General features: G+C 39.1%; 1 protein-coding gene across 8 annotated transcripts in view; it reads left to right on the plus strand.

The window, feature by feature from the left end:
• LOC112430726 (uncharacterized) overlaps positions 1 to 3,647 on the plus strand; it is a 66,563-nt gene extending 62,916 nt beyond the window's left edge. For all 8 annotated transcript variants that reach the window (XM_076878317.1, XM_076878322.1, XM_076878305.1 and 5 more), the window contains one exon: positions 49 to 3,647. In XM_076878317.1, the coding sequence (XP_076734432.1) occupies positions 49 to 1,797 (1,749 nt within the window). In that variant the 3' untranslated portion in view covers positions 1,798 to 3,647. The remainder of the gene's footprint in view (positions 1 to 48) is intronic.
• The last annotated feature ends 15,667 nt before the right edge of the window (positions 3,648 to 19,314 follow it).

The raw sequence follows: 19,314 nt of genomic DNA on the forward strand, positions 1-19,314 counted from the left end.
AGGACTGCATTTCACTCACTGCCTCTGTTTGTATCTCTGTCACTCCAGGACCAACATGGAGCGAGAAGTCAGCGCTCTCAGGAGGCCGACAAACCTCACAGAAGAAAGGGAGAGAAAACCTACAGCTGTGATGAGTGTGGAAGGTCTTTTACCCAGGCTGGAAGCTTAAAAACTCACCAAGTCATCCACAGTGGAGTTAAACCTTACAGCTGTGACTTGTGTGGAAAGTCTTTTACCCAGGCTGGAAGCTTAAAAACTCACCAAGTAATCCACAGTGGAGTTAAACCTTACAGCTGTGACTTGTGTGGAAAATCTTTTGTGCAGGCTGCACACTTAAAAAAACACAGAATCATCCACAGTGGATTTAAACCTTACAACTGTGACTTGTGTGGAAAGTCTTTTACTCTGGCTCAAAACTTAAAAACACACCAAGACATCCACAGTGGATTTAAACCTTACAGCTGTGACTTGTGTGGAAAATCTTTTCTGCAGGCTGGAAACTTAAAAATCCACAGAATCATCCACAGTGGATTTAAACCTTACAGCTGTGAGTTGTGTGGAAAGTCTTTTACCCGGGCTCGAGGCTTAAAAATACACCAACTTATCCACAGTGGAGTTAAAGCGTTCAGCTGTGAGTTTTGTGGAAAGTCTTTTACCCAGGCTGTAGACTTAAAAAACCACAGAATCATCCACAGTGGGGTTAAATCTTACAGCTGTGAGTTGTGTGGAAAGTCTTTTACCCAGGCTGGATCCATAAAAAGACACCAACTCATCCACAGTGGAGTTAAACCTTACAGCTGCGACTTGTGTGGAAAGTCTTTTACCCAGGCTGGATCCTTAAAAAGTCACCAACTCATCCACAGTGGAGTTAAACCTTACAGCTGCGACTTGTGTGGAAAGTGGTTTACCCGGGAAAGAAACTTAAAAACACACCTACTCATCCACAGTGGAGTTAAATCTTACAGCTGTGACTTGTGTGGAAAGTCTTTTACCCAGGCTGGTGATTTAAAAAAACACCATGTCGTCCACAGTGGAGTTAAATCTTACAGCTGCGACTTTTGCGGAAAGTCTTTTACCCGGGCTGAAGGCTTAAAAAAACACCAAGTCATCCACAGTGGAGTTAAATCTTACAGCTGTGACTTGTGTGGAAAGTCTTTTACCCGGGCTGAAGGCTTAAAAAAACACCAAGTCATCCACAGTGGAGTTAAACCTTACAGCTGTGACATGTGTGGAAAATCTTTTACCTGGGCCAGAGACTTAGAAAAACACCAACTCATCCACAGTGGATTTAAACCTTACAGCTGTGAGTTGTGTGGAAAGTCTTTTGCCTGGGCTGGAGACTTAAAAAAACACCAACTCATCCACAGTGGATTTAAACCTTACAGCTGTGAGTTGTGTGGAAAGTCTTTTACCCGGGCTGGAGACTTAAAAAAACACCAACTCATCCACAGTGGAGTTAAACCTTACAGCTGTGACTTGTGTGGTAAAGCTTTTGGTCAAAGTCGAAACTTACAGAAGCATCTAGTTACCCACTCTGGAATTAAGGCGTACAGCTGCGACTTTTGTGGAAAAACTTTCAGTGAAAAAAAGTACCGAAATATTCACCTACGCATTCACACTGGAAATGATCTTTCCTACTGTGATCAGTGTGGGAAACTGTTTACAACCGATGCACAATTACAAATACACATGTTTACCCACACTGAGGAGAGACCTTATAAATGTGACCGGTGTGAGAAGACTTTTAAATCTCCGCATTACCTGAAAAAACATCAACAGATCCACACCAGAAAGTAACTCTACAAGTGCAGTTACTGTGAGGAAGTATTGATTTTTTATCTTGTAATTTTAACCTGATTGTTTGGAACAAGTCTGATCAGTAAACCTATGGAGTTATTCTGAATTAACTGTTTTGGAAAATGAAGAATCATTTTCGCTCGGTAAGCTGAGTGTTTTAATGTAAACAGTAAAACGTAATTGGACATTGGTAGAGATCACTTACGCTGTCATTGTTTAGAAGCAGAGCAACACAGATGGATCCAGTTCTCAACCCTATTGTCACTGTGGTGGTTGGAAAACGTTTCTCTGTTACTTTTGTGGAAAAACCTCCAATCATCAACGGGACCTAAAACCACATCAACGTAGACACACTGGAGACAAAATGAACTACTGCAAAGAATGTGGGAGAGGTTTCCACACACCAAGTGCATTAAAAATACATGAACTATTCCACAGTGTGTTCAAAAAGCACATCTGTGACCAGTGTGGGTCATCAGTCACCACTGCACATGAGCTTAAAGAACAAGAATAAGCAAATCCACACAGTAGAGACACCATACAAGTAATCAATCCTACTAAAGATGAATGCATGGACTAGTTTTTCCAGGTCCTGGTGAGACATCAGATCTTTTATCCTTGATATATTCTTGAGGTGATAGTAAGCTGACTTTGTTATTGTCTTAATGTGTTTTTTTAAGTTTAGGTCTGCATCCATCATTACACCCAAATTTCTCGCCTGGTTTGTGGTTTTTAGGTGTATAGATTGAAGTTCTCTGGTGACCTGTAATCGTTTTTCTTTGGTGCCAAAGACTATTACCTCAGTTTTGTTTTTGTTTAGCTGGAGAAAATTGTGGCACAACCAGTCATTAATTTCCTCAATGCATTTACCAAGAGCCTGTACAGGGCCTCTGTCTCCTGATGACATTGTGATATATATGTGTGTGTCATCTGCATAGCTGTGGTAGTTTATTTTGTTGTTCTTTATAATCTGTGCCAGTGAGAGCATGTAAATGTTAAACAGAAGGGGTCCCAAGATGGAACCTTGGGGAACTCCACATGTGATACTTGTCTGCTCAGATGTGAAGTTACCTATTGATACAAAGTATTTCCTGTTTTCTAAGTATGTTTTGAACCAGTTTAGTACAGTTCCTGAAAGACCTGTCCAGTTCTCCAGTCGTTTGAGTAATATGTTGTGGTCAACTGTATCAAATGCTGCACTGAGATCCAGTAAAACTAAGACTGACATTTTTCCACTGTCTGTATTCAGACATATGTCATTAAACACTTTGGTCAGAGCAGTTTCAGTGCTGTGGTTCTGTCTAAAACCTGACTGGAAGGCATTGTAGCAATTATTCTGTTTTAAGAAGTAACTGAGCTGTTGAGAAACTGCTTTTTCAATGATCTTACTTAAAAACGGGAGATTTGAAGTGGCAGAGTTTATGCTGCTGACTATAGGTCTGACTTGGACACCTTCCTTGTGGATTTTAGGAAGTCCGTAAATGCAGGGTATCGCATTGTCATGTAATTATTATCCTTAGTATCCTTATTTTCTCATTATATTGTTTTATTCACTTTAATCATGAAGGTTTGTAAAGCAAGGCCACTTTTGACTCATAAACTAAGTGCTCAGCCAGACTGCAAACAGGAAGTGTAGAGCTGTACAGCATATTAATAAATACAGGAAGCCAGACAGAATAGAGAAACTTTGCCATATAAACAATGTTTGTATCGAAACTGTGACGTATAAAGTACGAAAATAACACAGTTTATGATTCTAATGTTAGAGATCCTGCAACTGGTGTTTGGGCTGTGCAGGGGTCTCTGTCTTCCGGAAGATGATTAAATAAAAAGAAATATAAATGTTTTAACACGCTATGAGTCTGATTTCTCTAGTAAGTAAAGTAAAATTTTATTTATATAGCACATTTCTAGATAGACATCACAAAGTGCTTTACAGATATAACAGATTAAAAGACAAAAAACAAACAAAGTTAACAAAAAGCAATTTTAAAAAGGTAAGTTTTTAGCTGTTTTTTAAAAGTAATCAATGAATCAACGGATCGTAGGTCCTCTGTTCTATCATGGGGACAAAAGAATCGGGGTTAATAGCATCCCCTGGATAAAGGCGGTGATATGTAAGGCGGTCAATCATTTTGTCCTTTTCAAGGTAGAGGCAAGCTATAACTTTCTTTTTGTAGCTGCTTGTGGGGTCTCGGTTTAAGGCTCCATAGGTATTGTTGTCACTGAGGAGAGTAGTGATCTTTGTGTGGTAATTGTAGTGTTTAGGACCACGGTGCATCCTCCCTTATCAGCTGGTAAAATAGTGATGATGTGGTCTTTGCTCGGGGAAGTGACGGCCTTCTTTTCCTGCATTGTGAGGTTGGACGGAGGGACTTTGGCACTTGAGAGAGTGGCTGAGACATTCATCCTGATTTGCTCTGCTTCTGTCTGTGATAATTTATTAATCCATATGGTGGTTTCTGTGGCTCTGATGACATCCACTATGGGCAACTGTTGTGGAGAAATGGCAAAATTGAGTCCTTTGGCTCAAGGTCGTAGATTTAGTTTTGGCATTGGTGGAGACGGATAATTCAACCACCAAACCCTGCCCTTTTTCTTTTATTTTCTATTTTTTCCTTGGCTTCGTGATAAAAGGAGAAATATACAGTGGGGCAAAAAAGTATTTAGTCAGCCACCGATTGTGCATGTTCCCCCACCTAAAATGATGACAGAGGTCAGTAATTTGCACCAGAGGTACACTTCAACTGTGAGAGACAGAATGTGAAAAAAAAAATCCATGAATCCACATGGTAGGATTTGTAAAGAATTTATTCGTAAATCAGGGTGGAAAATAAGTATTTGGTCAATAACAAAAATACAACTCAATACTTTGTAACATAACCTTTGTTGGCAATAACAGAGGTCAAACGTTTACTATAGGTCTTTACCAGGTTTGCACACACAGTAGCTGGTATTTTGGCCCATTCCTCCATGCAGATCTTCTCGAGAGCAGTGATGTTTTGGGGCTGTCGCCGAGCAACACGGACTTTCAACTCCCGCCACAGATTTTCTATGGGGTTGAGGTCTGGAGACTGGCTAGGCCACTCCAGGACTTTCAAATGCTTCTTACGGAGCCACTCCTTTGTTGCCCGGGCGGTGTGTTTTGGATCATTGTCATGTTGGAAGACCCAGCCTTGTTTCATCTTCAAAGTTCTCACTGATGGAAGGAGGTTTTGGCTCAAAATCTCACGATACATGGCCCCATTCATTCTGTCCTTAACACGGATCAGTCGTCCTGTCCCCTTGGCAGAAAAACAGCCCCATAGCATGATGTTTCCACCCCCATGCTTCACAGTAGGTATGGTGTTCTTGGGATGCAACTCAGTATTCTTCTTCCTCCAAACACGACGAGTTGAGTTTATACCAAAAAGTTCTACTTTGGTTTCATCTGACCACATGACATTCTCCCAATCCTCTGCTGTATCATCCATGTGCTCTCTGGCAAACTTCAGACGGGCCTGGACATGCACTGGCTTCAGCAGCGGAACACGTCTGGCACTGCGGGATTTGATTCCCTGCCGTTGTAGTGTGTTACTGATGGTGACCTTTGTTACTTTGGTGCCAGCTCTCTGCAGGTCATTCACCAGGTCCCCCCGTGTGGTTCTGGGATCTTTGCTCACCGTTCTCATGATCATTTTGACCCCACGGGATGAGATCTTGCGTGGAGCCCCAGATCGAGGGAGATTATCAGTGGTCTTGTATGTCTTCCATTTTCTGATGATTGCTCCCACAGTTGATTTTTTCACACCAAGCTGCTTGCCTATTGTAGATTCACTCTTCCCAGTCTGGTGCAGGTCTACAATACTTTTCCTGGTGTCCTTCGAAAGCTCTTTGGTCTTGGCCATGGCGGAGTTTGGAGTCTGACTGTTTGAGGCTGTGGACAGGTGTCTTTTATACAGATGATGAGTTCAAACAGGTGCCATTCATACAGGTAACGAGTGGGGGACAGAAAAGCTTCTTACAGAAGACGTTACAGGTCTGTGAGAGCCAGAGATTTTCCTTGTTTGAGGTGACCAAATACTTATTTTCCACCCTAATTTATGAATAAATTCTTTACAAATCCTACCATGTGGATTCATGGATTTTTTTTTTCACATTCTGTCTCTCACAGTTGAAGTGTACCTCTGGTGCAAATTACTGACCTCTGTCATCATTTTAAGTGGGGGAACTTGCACAATCGGTGGCTGACTAAATACTTTTTTGCCCCACTGTACTTGCCTACATATGTTATTCTACATGCTTTTAAACCATTTAAAATTACAATTAATAGTTTTATTTGTATATAATGTTAAATTACTGTTAAACAAATGACTAAGTATTTTAGACTTCAGTTTACTTCAGCCATATTCCATATAAAACAGGTATCGTACAAAAATAAAAAATAACTTCAAATACAGTCACGACAATAAAAGAATATGACTTTAAGGGTTTAACAACATTACTTCAGTTATAGTACACAAACATGTCTTATACATTAGCACTAATGGAAAACTGAATGATCTGGTGGTTTTTGTCAATAAAACTACTCATCTAAGATTACCACAAAGTAAAAGATCTCTCAGCAAAATTATGCAACATTTTAGACACACTATCAAATCAGTGAGCTGGCATTTTTTTTTATTCTAAACATGAACTACTGTTACAGCAACAGACATGGACACAACAACTGTATGTTCACTATGTGAAGGAGCCAAACACATGCCTTCTCCTCTCGTTAACTGAGATAAACTGCTGGCATACATCTATATTGTCCAGTCTCACCTGGTGTACATGGTACAGCCTCTGTAAACTAATATCCTGGCTTGCTCAAAGCAGCCGTTTTCTCTGAAAGTTTCAATCAAAATTAGAAATGCTACTCTGAGACTGAGATAACTAATAGTGCTGCCTGTTGTGCAGTTAGTCCAAAATACGTTATTCATGGTTACATACACTTTTAGACTGATGTGGGCCAAGGCCTAGCATAGCCTGTAACGTTATTATGACGGACACATCTTATGAGTGAACTTGACTTTAAGTGACTTACAGGTTTCTTTGAAAAATACTTTCTTATATCCAGGTTCTTCCTTTTTGCTGCCATCCTCCTCTCCTCCTCGCAGGTCCTCGCAGCGCAGGCTTGCCGCTGCTAAAGCTAAACAGAGCTCCCTGAAAGGCACAGCCAATCACATAGGCCATATTTGTCACATGAGGTAGGACTCCAGTAGAGAACGTAATTTAACTGTTTCTGCACCGCTGGGTGAATGAGACGCTGACAGATCATTTTTTTCCTTCTATCAGGTTTGATTTCTTTACTCAAAGAGATCAAATTATTGGTGGGGACATGTCCCTTCCGTCCATGCCAAATTTACCCCCTTGCTTTGGCTAAAACTCTCTTTTCAGGTTCAGTGAGACTCCGGTCTGAAAAGTTCTTTACCCATTTCTCCTGACTGTCTTCAGGTGTGTTTTCTTCTCTGAGTTGTGTAGGTTCAGAACGAGGAGTATGTGTTTTTGAAAGCAAGGTGTGAAATTTTCTGCGTTGTCTTTCTTTTCCTTTAGAGTGTTGGGCCCGTTTAGCCTTGTCCACAAACTTGTAAACCTCTTCTAAGATTGGAGAGGGTAGAAGGATTTCCTGCAGAGTCAGAATTTTGGGCCGACTGAGAACAGCACTTACACATGTGAGTGAGGGGAGAGAAGTTGCTGCCTGCGAGTTTACAGAGGAGAGCTTAAGTTTGACCAGGTACCAAAGCAAATCATTCGTATTGACGAATTCGTATGACGGTGTATCACAAAAGATTGATATCAAACTGATCACTTGGTTGCGTTACTTGCTCTTCAAGTGAATCAACAAATGGATAAATAAAAAGACGAACGACAATGCTGATTTTTTAGAGTCTTAGCTTACATTTCCACGGCTAAACAAACTCTAAATCGGTTTCAATGGTGTACTGATGTACACAAAAATGGACATAAGGAGCTTCTTTCAAAGAAAAAACTCAGGTAGATGTTATTTTATATATTATGCTTTGTATGTTGTTCAGTCTATGCAAAACAAGAGGAATTTCAATACACAGCAGTATATTCACAGTTGAAACCAGTGAATATACTGATGTTTTATAAACCAGTGAATATACTGATGTTTTATAAACCAGTGAATATACTGATGTTTACATATACTTTATGGAGAAAACATTTTAAAAAAAATTCACTGTTAAACATGAATTTAGAGTAAACCTGTTTTGTTTTAGATAAATAAATGTTGAAATATCTTTTGAATTAGTTAAATGTCAAAATAAAAAGAGGGAGCGGTCTATTTTAATCACTTTCATCAAATTTAGGAGTACATGTACACTAAGTTTATTGTTAATTAATAAGATTCCATTCTGAGCTGAAGAAGCTTCTGATAGGTTAGTAGAGTCCACGTGAGTAAATTGGTGGCACAGCTGTGGATGCATATAAGGCAAAACACAGAGCCTGTTTCTGTGACATGGGAAAATCAAGAGATGTCAACCAAAACACCAGGAAAAGGATTGTGGAGCTCCATAAGTGTGGCTCAATTTTGAATACAAAATACAAAAGTTAACAAATGTTTTTTATCAATCTAAAAAAATAAACATTTAGTCTGATTTGATGTTACAATGTTTGTGTTTTTATCTGAAGAGTATGTAAATATCTGGTTTCAACTGTATATTTGATGATGTTGGTGTTTGGCTTGATTGTCAGCACAAAGAGGGAGAGAGAGGAGCAGAGAGGGAGATGGAGAATGAGGAAAGAACAGAGATGGAACAAGAGCAGTTGAGACACACATGTTAGTCAAATGGTTGTTTGCCAAAACTCATCAGAACATGTATCCAGTACCTAGTGTTTCTTTTTAGATACCATTTGTTACTTTTCAAATTCTATATTTATTAAGTTCTGCAGGCTTGTTTGCACAACAAGGCTAAATAATTATATAAACTTTTCTCAATCTAAATAGTGGACTTTGGTATAATTAAAAAATAAGTGTAGTGCAGGTCTATGATGATTTTTAGTGCTACTATCATCTAGTTTTGATTCTGGTTGGGTTTTGGTTAAGTTCTAAGTAGTCCTGATTTTGAACTGTTGTAGTCCTGTTTTAATTCCGGATCAGTTCTGGGTCTGGTTGAATTGGAGTTTAGTCACTGTGTCTTGATACAGCCCGACTTTGTTCTGCCTTGCTGCTTAATTAAAAACTAGTTTAAGGTGATATTTATTTTTTCCTATATGAAGTCATTCTTTTTTGAACAAAACTCAAAACAGAGCCTAATAATCTTTCAGTCATTTCTACCCTCACTTAATTTCCTTTTGATGCTCAGCTCTCATACAGTGGCTCAGTTGGGCTCCAATCCCACCATATTGTGGCCAATCACATGCGAGGATATAGGATAATATCATTATGTGAAAAACCGAGATGGTGAGAGACGCGACAGTCAAGTGGAGCATCTGTCTGTCCTCTCAGTAAGTGAGTGACACAGTAAACAGCGGTGAGGAGGGCTGTGCGAAAGCAAAAACACATAAATATACCTGACACCCGTAAACATAGCAGCATTGTCTCGGTCTTGGTCTCAGTCTCATCTCAACTTGGTCTTGGTCTTGTCTTGGTCTAGATACCCTCTGGTCTCGGTCTTGTCTTGGTCTCGGATTAGGCGGTCTTGACTACAAGTCTGGTTCTAGGCTGATTACATAAGCAACGTTTTACAAGCTTCTGCTTGGGCGATTCCTGTGAGACAAACAGTTTGCAGCAGAGTTTCTTTCATACTGGTTCAGTTTCCCCGTGTGTAGAGACTGGGTGGGGTCACTCAGAGTCTAATAAAGTCCTTCTCTTGTATATTCTGAATAATAAATTCAGTTATCAGGACTTGATTTTATTCCATGGAGCTGGTTAAAGAACAGCAGCGTATAGAAACACTTTTAATCATCTCTTTTTGGTGTTGCGCATTTGGAGGGTCGGCAAGATCTGTTACCATCATCTGTCATTTTCAGCTTTACTGGAAACTTTATTTAAATCCCATTGAGTCAAGTTTGAAACTCAGATTCTGTTATTCACTGAAAATAACAAAAACATTTTATGACAAAATAAGAGTCAGATCAGCAGAACTACAGAACCTGTATCTCTGCTGTAACAGTGTCACTCTGCTCCACTTTGATGTTTGTTGTTTTTTTCGTGTTTCTTGTAACATTTAATTGTTAGAAACTAAACTGTCTCTGAGATAAAGACGAATAAACAACTCTGCTTTACATGTTACTAACAAAACCATTTTCATATTGTTTCAGTGTGTGTGAAGGAGACACTAGGCTGGCTGGAGTCTGTGTGGACTTACATCTGTAATTCAGCTGTGACAGAGACAAAAAGACCAATTTTTGGTGCAGCATGTTTTGGGGTTAAAACCCACAGAGACAAAGTGTTTAGAAAAAAATGTCTCAAATGTTCTGATACTTCTGACACATACAGGATCACTACAGGTTTTCGCTTAGACAGCAGTTGTTTGTCTCTCCTGGATCACCTGCACAAGTGCCAAGGTAGGTCTCCCCTGTAGAATTGGTTTTCCCTTCGTCGGGAGCACATGCTGGGCTATCCAAATCACAGACAAACAGTATCCCACATTCTTGATTTTTAGTTCACAAACACTTGTTGTAATGACTAACTACTCCTGACATTTTGGAGATGTTAGCTCTTTATACAGTAAAGTTACAGTGGGATACAAATAATATCAGGCTGATCCTGCCACGATTTGTTCCCCCGGTTCAAATCAATGACAAACAGTATCCTACAGTTTTTTATGTTTTTAAACCCATTTAGCACAGAGAGGCATTTTTTCTTGTAAAATAAAGGGGGCCAAGAAAAAAAAAAGGTTCGGGAACCACTAACTGGAGATGTAAGGAGAGGAGTGAAGGAAACAAAGTGTTACAGTGTTCTTCACATTTGATTTTATGCTCACTTTAAATTGACAGTATGAACCAAAGTTACAGACCTTGAAAGACAGACAGTTTGACACGCTGTTTAAAGAGTCTTCCTTTCTCCCTCCAAGGTTGTATGCTGTACCTGTGTGTCACACCTCTTTGATACATTAAAGAAGCTTCTGGAAAGGATCACCTGTGCATCCTCCTCTCTTCTCTGTCCTGCACATGTGTTTCTAATACATAATACAACATGTACAACAACATGGCCTACTGACCCTGATTTTTGGGTCACAGTGGGAGAAATGACAGAACACTGATGATCTGTTTGTAACCATGTTAGTGTTTAAAGCACAACATTTCCCTCTAGTGGCCATATGTAAACCATGAGGGAGGATGGTGTTAATGTCAAATGTGATACATTTTCTCTTCCTTTTCCTCTTATGAGGTTAGAATGAAGGTGAACATCAAAGTTACAACATTAAATTGTATTTTTGCTTCTTTATCTAAAATTGAAATCTTGCTCAGTTGTAACTTGTGTGTTTCATATACTTTTGAGTGTTGTTACACTTTCTTTCTCAGATGAGTGACAGTAAATGTGATGTGGTGCCATCTGCTTTTAGGAACTCTGTCAGTGCGCCCCAGGGCAGCTGTGGCTACATTGTAGCTTGCCATCACCTGTGTGTGAATGTGTGGATGACTGAATGTGTAAAGCCTTAGGGAGTACTAAAGCGCTATACAAATACAGGCCATTTACCATTTTTAGGATTATTTTTCTACTTTTTATTTACATTTTAATGTGACTGACTATCATGTCAACTGGTGTCAACATTTTTTTTCATAGGCAATTCTGTACCTATGCAGTACTTATGACAATTCCCAAAAGCTGCTGTAAATTCTCTCCAGTACAGAAAATATTATATCATCCACAAATAAAGTGTAAACTGTAAAATCTCAGATTTTTTACATATATCATTGATGTACAGGATGAAGGCGTGGGACAGAAATTTTATTTTGTTGTGGTTTGGTTATTGAATTGACATGAAAATAAAGATTAAACCACAACCTCAGCCTGATAACAGCTGGCACATCATTCAGTGTCTGACCTTCAGTGCAGGATGTTTGTGTTTGGAAACAAACCAGCAGCCACTGACATGGTGAAAAAGTGTTTTTATTTGTTCAACTTGTTATAAAAAATCAAGATAATTCTCTAGTAGTAGTTGAATATTTTCTCAGTTTGTTCTTTTATAGTTAGTAAGTAAAATGTATTTATAGTGGTAAATGGCCTGTATTTGTATTTAGTTCTGTGTCTAGTCTGCGACCTAGAGGGATCTCTTGTTTCCTGTTTTATTGTGAAGGTCTGCGTCTCATTCAGCACCCCCAAAATGAATCAAATCACCCGCAAAGATTTCTTACTTTTTTGACAATATTTGCTGTTTGTGTGACACACTACTAAAAATATAACAAGCATACAGTACTTGGTTGAGACGTAACACTTTAGCAACAAAAGTATAGATAACCTCCCCCCCTCCCAAAATGGTTTGTTCCAGCTCGCCTCTCTGGCTCTAGCATCCTGGCTGTCAGAGCGATGGTGGCTGAGACGCAGCTGAGCGGAGGTGTAAGTGCCTGGTTGAAAACAGGACATGTTGGCTGCATTTAACCTTCAGTTACTCTTTATATAGTTAGGTAGGAGTCAGATCATGTTTCTTTTTAGCTGAAAAGCATTACACCATGTAATGATAGTTGCTATTGTTGAAGCTACCCACAAGGGGCGCTCTGGAATCAATAAGATATACAGAATAGAAGAAGAAGTGATCGTGGTAGAAAGAATAATAAACAGCTAGCTGAAGCTAGCACCAGGAGCAATTCTTGATGTTTTATTCATAGAGGAATAAGAACATTACACACCAGGTAACCTGCAGTGTTGAAAACATGTTTTCCGACGATGTTTGCTACCCTACAATCCGTCCTGGGCCCTATTTCAGGAAGCCGGTTTAGTGCGAACTCTGAGTAAGTATACCCTGAGTGAACGAAAACTCTGGGTTTCCGGTTTCACAAAGCGAGTTTAAATTAATTCTGAGTGAGTTACTATGACGACACACTCCGTGAAGCTAACCTGCCCCCTAGCCAGTGGCGTGTCTAGAAAATTTTTGTTGGAGGGGCCAGGTAGGGGCACAGATTTGGAGAAGGGTGGCAGATGTAATTGGCAGATAATGTTTAAAAAAAATTCTACCAACCGTTAACCATAATTCAATAATCCTATAAACCTAATAACCGAATGCGCTTTTAACTCTTATTAGAATGAGATTTTAACCACTACGGTGCAAAGTTTTTAGATACTGTGTTGATAAAGTACAAGAGATACAATCAGTCAGTGTTTATTCAGCAGTCAAGGACAGCAATATTTGCATAGTATTTTTACTGACATATAGTGCACATATGTTTTGGGCAAAAACATTTTTGAATATTAAAATACGAACATTTGTAACAAACAATTGACAAATTAGCCATTCCAATGCAAAACTTTATCTGCCTGTTAAAAAAAGAAGATAATCTTCTCACAAACTGGTGTTTGATTTTGAAACAGGAAAAAAGTGGGGAAACAAATGAAAAGACTAACATTTGAATAAAACCTGAAAGCAAGTAAATACTTTCTATGCTGCCTTATGGTAAACTTTGGTAATATTGATCAATAACAACACTGGCTGATGATGAAATACAGTCAGCTGGCATGGTGACACTGCCAGTATTAACCTGCAGGGCTGGACTGGGACAGAAAATCTGGCATTTTGACTACAGACCGGCCCACCAGGTAGTAAAGCCATAAAGACTTTGAATGAAAACAAATGCTGTTGTGACAGTCCCATATGGAAAAGAAATAGTAAAAACTTATATGACTTAACTCATGAAAGTGGCCACTTTCTCATTACTTTCATATATTGTTTTAGTAAGTATCCAAAACATACAAGATTCATTATATAATCTTTCAAGGGATCTTATATCTGTTTTTACTCTTGTATGCTTTTCATACAAGTTTCACACAAGACATTTACAAACTTTATAAAATTTATATATATCTTTTCCATATGTACACCGTCTTGTTGGTATATGTATGATTTCTATACATTTATGTCAGATAAAAACTTTGGTTGTAAGATTTAGATAATTATTTAATAAAAGCTAGATATTTTAAATGAGAATAAGAAAGAAAAGTATTTCTTTGTGCCCCACCTCTCCCTGTTAATGCCCTACCTGCCCCCCTGGCAACACTTTGCTAGACCCGCCCCTGCACAGTTACCAGCTGTCAGCTACTTAGAAAAGGATCCTGGTGTTATTTTTCTCTCAGAAACAGTTCATAACTTCCCTTCAACTCATTCATGTCACCTAAAAGGTAAACCTGTTTCTCCATCACAGCTCTGATGATTCAGTAAGGACATCTCCTGGTTTCATCTTCATGTTTCCCTCTCACCACATATCCAAACTGACATCATGACCAGCAGCTTTACAGCTGTGGCTCCAGCAAACATCAGCTGATATTAAAAATTAATATTAAATAAATTCTAACAACAGCTGATCAAGCTTAAACGTGCTGCTGTTGTTTAGCGCGACATCCGCTGGTTTTCTCTTTCTGGTGCAAAGTGGGCGATAAATAAACAAGAGAGAAAAGCCGATCAGCTGATCATTGATCAGTTTCATGATTGAAGTAGAAACAGGAGAGGGAGGGGGAGAATGAGAGAAGAAGAGACAGCTGTGCAGCGTAAACACAGAATAACTCCAGCTTTGTGTCTTTTTCCATTCTAGCTAAAGTTCGGGACAAACTGCGTCTCTTCTCAGCTCAATACGAAACGTGTAATATTTTCTCTGATTGAGGGACCATTCCATTTTTTAAGGAGCCGTTGGCAACTCTACTAACTAACCTTATGAATAAAATAAAGTTCACTATCAGTAACATCATAGCACCCACCCAGCTGTATAAAAACTCCGTCAAGCTGGCTAGAACGCAGTATGAGTTATTGCAACTGACGGTAAAAAGTCAGCACAACGAAAATAAACTCCACCTAAACTTGGTTTATATCTGACCCAGATAGACTGCAGGTCATAACTTCTTACCTGAAGTTCAGTTCACCTGACACTAGGACCGGCGGATGCCTCGGGTCTCTTCTCCTGCCTCCCCTTCCCTCATCCACCTGCTGGCCTCTGCGGAAGCCCCGCCATAGCCACCACCAAACACCTGAGTTATTTTTACACATCGACCTGCATCTGGCCAATCCACCACCTCTCATTGTTCATGCCCTTACAAAAATAAATAAAAAATAAGTCACCGGGCATATGCCCGGTATGCCCGATGGCCAGTCCAGTTATGTTAACCTGCAACTCCATACAGCAATGTTACGACTTAGATTATATCTTATAACTCATAACTCTTATGTTAGCTGCCCTCAGTAGCATACTGTCTGATATATTCCATGGCTGCAATAATTCTTTAAGTGTTATTTTTTCCTTGGTATTCTAATTTCACCGAAGTTTACTAAACTCAACAAACTTAATATTACTTACCGGGACATTTATTCTGTCCTCATTTTCTTTCACCGAAAAATTGTTTCCTGCAGTGCCGTCTTTCGTGCTTGGCTCTCCTACCTTTGCTAACGTGATGCACATAGCACAGAAGCCGATGCTGCATTCACTTACACTCGGATATCTGAGCTTCACCGTGAAAACATAATCGGACATTTGATATTTGATTGAATTTTATTGTTTTGCCTTTGGGGTGGCACCTGGGGTGGCCGGTCTGGTTGGGGGGGTGGCCTGTGCACCCCCAGGCCACCCCGCTGGACACGCCACTGCCCCTAGCAGGTTTACTTCAACTAACCCTGACCTTCTCCGCCTCTTTGTCAGAAACCTGACTGTAGGAAGTGTCAGACATGGCATGCTCCTTCCTTGAAGAGCCAGTAGATGTTGAAGCCCAAATTCTCCGCAGAGCTCTCCGCCGGGAGAGAGTGATTAGAGCGCGTTCGGACATTTTATCATTTCCTGATGATCTCCTGTGTGAACGTTACCGTTTTTCAGCACAATCTATAATTTATTTGAATAACATCCTCAGGCCTAATATTGCTCATGTGACACATCGCGGACATTCTCTCAGTTCTGTACATATTATTTGTATTGCACTTCGGTTTTTTGCAAACGGGAGCTTTCTGTATAATATTGGTGACGCTGAGCACGTTTCCAAGGCTACCGTCTGTCGGGCAGTCAGGAATGTTACAGTTGCACTGAAACGTCTCCTGTACTCGTTTGTGGTGTTCCCCGGTCATAGACCCACAAGATTTATCAAAGAGGGATTCCACAAAATTGCAGGTATCAGGATGAACGAAACTTAATTCATGATGTGGTGATATTTGAACTACTACTTAAATTTTACATTTATTCTCACGGTTCCCAGGCGTGATTGGCTGTATAGATGGCACTCACATTCCAGTCATTGCTCCTTCAGTAAATGAAGGAGACTATGTGAACAGGAAGTCTTTCCACAGCATTAATGTACAGGTACATAGTTCCCTGTAGCATTTCAAACTAACAAATTATTTCATTATAGTAATGGATGCTAATTTGTGTTCTCTGCACTGTGAAGATCATATGTGATGCTGCCAACATTATCACAAATGTGGAAGCCAACTGCTCAGCCTCTGTGAGTGGTGGTGGTGGAGGACCCCCACCTGTTTTTCGGGCCTCCGCTTTTTTTCTGTTGGCTATAACGGGTCACATTTGAGCATACAGAGTAAGCAAATATGTACTTGTAATGCTCAGATAATTTCAATAAGTGCTTACAGAGGGGAAATTAATGTAGCCTCTAACTGCAATTGATTTACATCGGACAAACAGACCAAGCACTATGGCTGATAATACAATTACACCTTACCTGTTTGGACTATATTTTTATATTTGTTAGTGATTGTTAGATTATAATATTATTTTATGCCATGTTATACCCCTAATTAAAGATTGTGAATTATTATGTAGTTTTAGTTTGCATTATTCTCCTGAATTAGAAGAAGCTGATAACTATTGCGTTAGTTAAACTGATTTGCATTACATTAGACTGCTGATTTATTGTGGATGAATGATATTGTTTTATGATGTTATAAGAAATACTGTTTGCAGAAAGTCATCGCCTTATTTGTCGGATTAGAAGAGAACAGAACATGCTGGAGTTTTCTGCCCCATCTCAGCAGGAGCAGATAAACGGGGAGCCAAGGTCGTAGCTTAGGCGCCGTGTGAGAGAAAGCATGTGAATGTTTAGGCTTTTATGATAAGGTGGGGGCCACTAGAGGCTATAAGAGTTTGATCAATGCTCCACCATTTTGAGATCTGAGGCTGTCTGCATACAGTGTCCATCTGCCACGTGTGTGATCATTAAAATCATCGTTTGACTTAACCCGGCCGGACCAGTGTTGTTATTGTGGTTTTTTTCTCTTGTCTCCATCCCCAATTTTGAACTTGTAACATGATCTTAATAGTATTTTTTATATTAATTTAATTTTTCATCTAATTGAATACAATCTATTTGTGTATGATTGTCAGTCTGAAGAAGGAGAGAGGAAAGAGGGGAACGTGAGGAGAAACTGCAAGGTCAGGAAGAACCAGGTAAGAAAACGGACAGGGAACAGTGACAGGCAAAACAGAAACTGTTAAACTGACAAAGAGGAAAAAAAAACAGATTTACTCATACTCGTATAACATTATAATTGATTGGGGAGATTAAAATTAATGATATATTTTTATGTGGTTCAGCCACAACTCTACTAAAACCTCAGCCAGTAATAGGTAGGCCAACTTTTGGACCGTCCAGGTGTCTGTATGACTGCCGCAGTACGTACATCACATTTGCACACTATCAGAAAGTGCCAAACAGCCCTGGTGGAGTGAGGAGCTGTAGAGAGAACCAGAGTACTCTGTTGATATTCTAAAAATGTTTTAAGCTTGTTTCAAAGATTCTGTACTGCAGCTTTAAATGTTTTCCAAAAGCACACATATACGCTTATCAGTGTTTCTCAAACTTTTTACAGTGTGGACCACCTGATAAAAAATGTCAAGCTCTCCCAAGGACCACTATGAAAGCATGAAACTCATAAATCTTACAGTCAAAGGAGCTTGCAAAGAAAAGCGTCTGGACTTCTTTAAGTTACTTGAAAGTAACTTAAAGAAGTCCAGCCTTATATGATTTACTCATGAAAGTGGCCACTTTCATGAGTAATCACATATAAGTTTTTACTATTTCTTTTCCATATGGGATAATTCAAATGTAAAATATATGAATTGTAATTTTAAATGGTTTAAAAGCATGTAGAATAGCATATGTAGGCAAGTATATTTCTCCTTTTTTTTTATCAAGAAGCAAAGACAAAAAGGGGGGGAAAAGAAAAAAAAGAAATAGTGCAGGGATTGGTGGTTGAATCATCTGTCCCCACCAATGCCAAAACCAAATCTACGGCTGTGTCCCAATTCAGGGTCTGCACGCTTGAAGTACGCATTTTAAGTGCGATTACGTCATCGCCATGCGACGACGGCTGTCCCAATTCGAAGTGTACTTCAAATGCATACTTCAAATGCATACTCCAAATGCGCCGTCGATTTCCCCAAATATCAAGCGTGGTCCGGTGCATGCTTCGTGGTCCCATATATCCCACAATTCATAGTGCGGCGGTGGGTGTGGATAATTTTGCCGCAAAATACGGCAGAAAGGAGCGGCCGAAGAGGTTTTTTTTTTTCCAAACTTTATTGAAATCATAAAGCGAACAGTCAGTCATTCCAGTTTAGTTTGTACAGTAGACATACAAGGCAAATAAGAGTAACAATATACAGTACAATGAAATAAGAAGGATAAATAAATAAAGGAGAAAAAAGAAAAAAAAAAGGGGGGGGGATGTGACAGACTTCATAACAACTTTGTACTTGAAAGTTGTGACAGCTCATTCGTTAAACATTTCTGAATGAATTTCAATCAATGATAAACCTTTTTTATTGGAAGTTAATTTAAGAGATTTTAAGTAATATTCAATTTCAATCAAAAACAAATTAAATGATGGGGTTGAGTTTTGAAATTTACATTTATGTATTTGGAATTTCCCTAATAAGATGGAGCGGCCGAAGAGTGAACTGTCAAAAGTACTGAATATGATGTCACTTATTTATGTGCGAATGTTTAATAATTAAAGTCAGTTATATATCCACAAACACAACAAGCTGAAAGTCAGTGATATATGTATATGTGTATATATATATATATATATATATATATATATATATATATATATATATAGAGAGAGAGAGAGAGAGAGAGAGAGAGAGAGAGAGATAGATAGATATATATATATAGAGATAGATATATATATATAGATATATGTGTAGATATAGATATATATCATAATAAACTGACAATACTATAATATTGGCCATATTATATTTACATTGCCACAGTGAGATGACTTTAGTCTCATGAACAACATTAACTAATTGTTATTTACTAACTAATCTTAAATGACTGTTCAGCACAGAAATGAAGCCCAACAATCATGTTTTACAGTCCCG

Source organism: Maylandia zebra, linkage group LG3 (assembly GCF_041146795.1).
Source record: "Maylandia zebra isolate NMK-2024a linkage group LG3, Mzebra_GT3a, whole genome shotgun sequence".
NCBI classification, from domain to species: domain Eukaryota; kingdom Metazoa; phylum Chordata; class Actinopteri; order Cichliformes; family Cichlidae; genus Maylandia; species Maylandia zebra.